At 31.8% G+C, this 2,986-nt stretch overlaps 1 protein-coding gene across 1 annotated transcript; it reads left to right on the forward strand.

Moving 5' to 3' along the window:
• The first annotated feature begins 945 nt into the window (after positions 1–945).
• On the forward strand, positions 946–2,196 carry LOC112057561 (MICOS complex subunit MIC25-like). Its single transcript, XM_024098014.2, has 3 exons — positions 946–1,074; positions 1,747–1,989; positions 2,095–2,196. The coding sequence occupies exons 1-3, from the start codon at positions 946–948 to the stop codon at positions 2,194–2,196; spliced, it is 474 nt and encodes a 157-aa protein (XP_023953782.2).
• The last annotated feature ends 790 nt before the right edge of the window (positions 2,197–2,986 follow it).

Below are 2,986 nucleotides of genomic sequence, written 5' to 3' on the forward strand. Positions count from 1 at the left end.
AAACTAATTAACATACTATATAGGGCAAATATTATCTCCATAATATCCTTGTGATTATTAAATAATTTATTTTGATAAGGATTTAAGTTAAGTAGCATAAATAATGACGCAAACCTAAGTATATAAAATTAATAATTTTTACAACATATCTGCTAATATATAGAAGATAGATATATGGTGTCGCGGACTTTTTTGTAGAACTTTTAAAGATAAATAAAGTCTCCATACATTAATTTAAATTTTACACAATGGTTAAGGCAGCGCATGCGAATAAGTCTGCTTTCGGTCCGACCTGTATGACAAAAACTGTGTTAACTCGGCGAATATATATCATACTAATATGAAATATAGCCTATAGCACTCCCCGATAATGTAGCATTCTACTGGTGAAAGAATTTTTGAAATCGGACCAGTAGTTCCGAAGATTACCCCATTTAAAAAATGTGACAAACTTACAAACTTTACCTCTTTATAATATTAGTCTAGATTTAATTTATTAATTAAAATTACAATTTACCATCTTCTCCACGGGAGTTTTCTAAAATTATATAACGTTCGAAATACTTTGTTCCCGTAAAATAAGTTCCTTTGGGTTAAATACTAAATAAAATACCACTAGGTACTGCATACAAAGAGACCTCGCATTCCTTTGTAGGTATAATATTCTTTCTCTTGCGTGGTAGCGCGGTGCTTTGCGGCCCTGCGAGGCCCCTTTGAATACGAGCCCGTGGGCGGCCGCCCACTTGGCCAACGCCTTGCTACGCCACTGTTATTTGAAAGCAGGATTTATTTATTTTTTTCTTCCTAAACAAATTTTCAATTGCATATAACCTACTTGCTTCTATTAATCGTAGATACACTGTATCATGAATCTGTGCTTTTATTCAATAATTTTTGACTTATACAAAATATAACAATTTTTTACAACATAAAATTTGGTGTGAAATGGGTATTATATCTAGTAAAGATACAAGACGTATAAGTTTTGATAATACATTTGCTATGACTCCTGCTCTTATTCCAAAATCTTTTGAAGATGCTGAAGATATTTTGGTAATTGACGATTTTGAGAAGGTAATATGAAAGTTCACTATGACAGTCAAGTCCTACGAACAAATTAAATTGCCAATTAATAAATTAACTTTGTTCCAAACTTAGTCCCTAGTTTTGTGAAAAGTAGCTGATTAGGTACTTACTTATTATGTATCATCTGAACGTGGAACGTCCCAATTGTGGAGACTTTTTTTTAGATTATTGTTTTTATCCACTATCTATATACAATACATAAAAATCCTACTAATCCTACTAATATTATAAATATGAAAGTTTGTTTATTTGGATATTTGTTACTCTTTAACGCCGCTACTACTAAAGTGATTTGGCGGGAATGCGGAATGGAAATAGATTTTTCTCTGAATTAGCACATAGGCTACTTTTCATCCCGGAAAAATCCATGGTTTTTGCGAGATTTGCAAAATACTGAATTCCACGTGAACAAAGTATATGTCCGCTAGTATTATAATAAAATCATTGTGGTTACGTGACTACGTGTGAATAGTTCTTTCATTACGTAGGTAGGTACTATAGTATGCGCCAAACTTCTAGTCCACTCTGACGTTGCAATAAGTAGACGTGCGCAGCTTTATAACCCCTCTGGGATATCTCTTCATAGACTGCGTGCGTAAACTACTAAATTCAACGACATTTGACTACACATTAAATAAATTTATTCTCTCATTCCTTCAGAACTCACCATCCGATTTAAATTACAAAGATCCCAGCAGTCGCTTGATTGACTTACGAGATGAGGATTTTGATTATTGGACTCAAAGAATAGAATCTCTCAAGAATGATCATCAAGAAATAAGTCACATTATTGAGCAGGAGTATCAAAAGACTATCGATAATACTTACAAACTAATCCATCCACCAAAAATAACACAAGAAAAAATACAGAAGATCAAACCCTGTTTCGATTGGCAAGCTAAGGTCAGCATATAAAAAATAATTTTAATTAAAAAAAATCAAAATTCTTCATATTTTAATTAGGAGGATAGTAAGTACAGTAGGTATAATCTATTGTAAAAATTTCAGATATTACAGTGTTATGAAGATAATCCTCGGCAACCACTAATGTGTTCAGCTGTAGTACAAGCTTTCACTATATGTGTATCATCGTGTCAACTTGAAGATTAATTATATTTTATTGAAATTGTTTTTTATAATTAAAATCGTACGAGCTTATAATAACCATAAAAAACTTTAAAATGAATTTACATAAGATAAAATTAAGACTTCTATTAAAACACAAATCGTAAGGTTCCTCCCGAATTAACACTCATCAACTCTCAAGCACTGTAATTCTAATTACTAAATTAAAATGTTACCTAGGCCTAGTTCGAACTACTTTAGTATTTTAGTCGAGTAAGAACGATTTTTGGGCGGTAATTGGCATTTCATAATATATAATGCATTATAATTATTCAATGCATTCATTCATCATGTTTTAAAAGTAATAATTCATGATTCATGATGAAAGTGCTTTAATAGCAGGTAATTAAATGATAATTTGTATTAAGTACGTACTTAGTGGGATCACTTGTCTTTTCTGGATTCAGAAGAGGTAGAACTCAGTACCGTAAGTTTTTGATTTAGATCAAATCTTCTCTATGGTGGCTGTCAATGTCAAGTTGTTAAATATTCTAAAATGACAACGTGGTTGTCAACTGTCATCAATTACGGATGCCGATTCTTTCGAAAAAAGATCGATGTTTTTATCGATTTGAATCGGAATCTGAAATATCGGTTCACTGAATCGATTTAGATTTAGTCTTTTGACCCGAAAAATCGATTCTTCGATTAATCGAACTCAGATAGTCATCCCTAATTTCTACCAAGTATGAGCTTATGAATTTAGTGTCAAATCAAAAGCATTCTGTGTCAAAAGTGTGTTTAATCTATTAATCTGTGGTATCAACTGTCAACT

Source organism: Bicyclus anynana, chromosome 1, assembly GCF_947172395.1.
Source record: "Bicyclus anynana chromosome 1, ilBicAnyn1.1, whole genome shotgun sequence".
Lineage (NCBI taxonomy): Eukaryota > Metazoa > Arthropoda > Insecta > Lepidoptera > Nymphalidae > Bicyclus > Bicyclus anynana.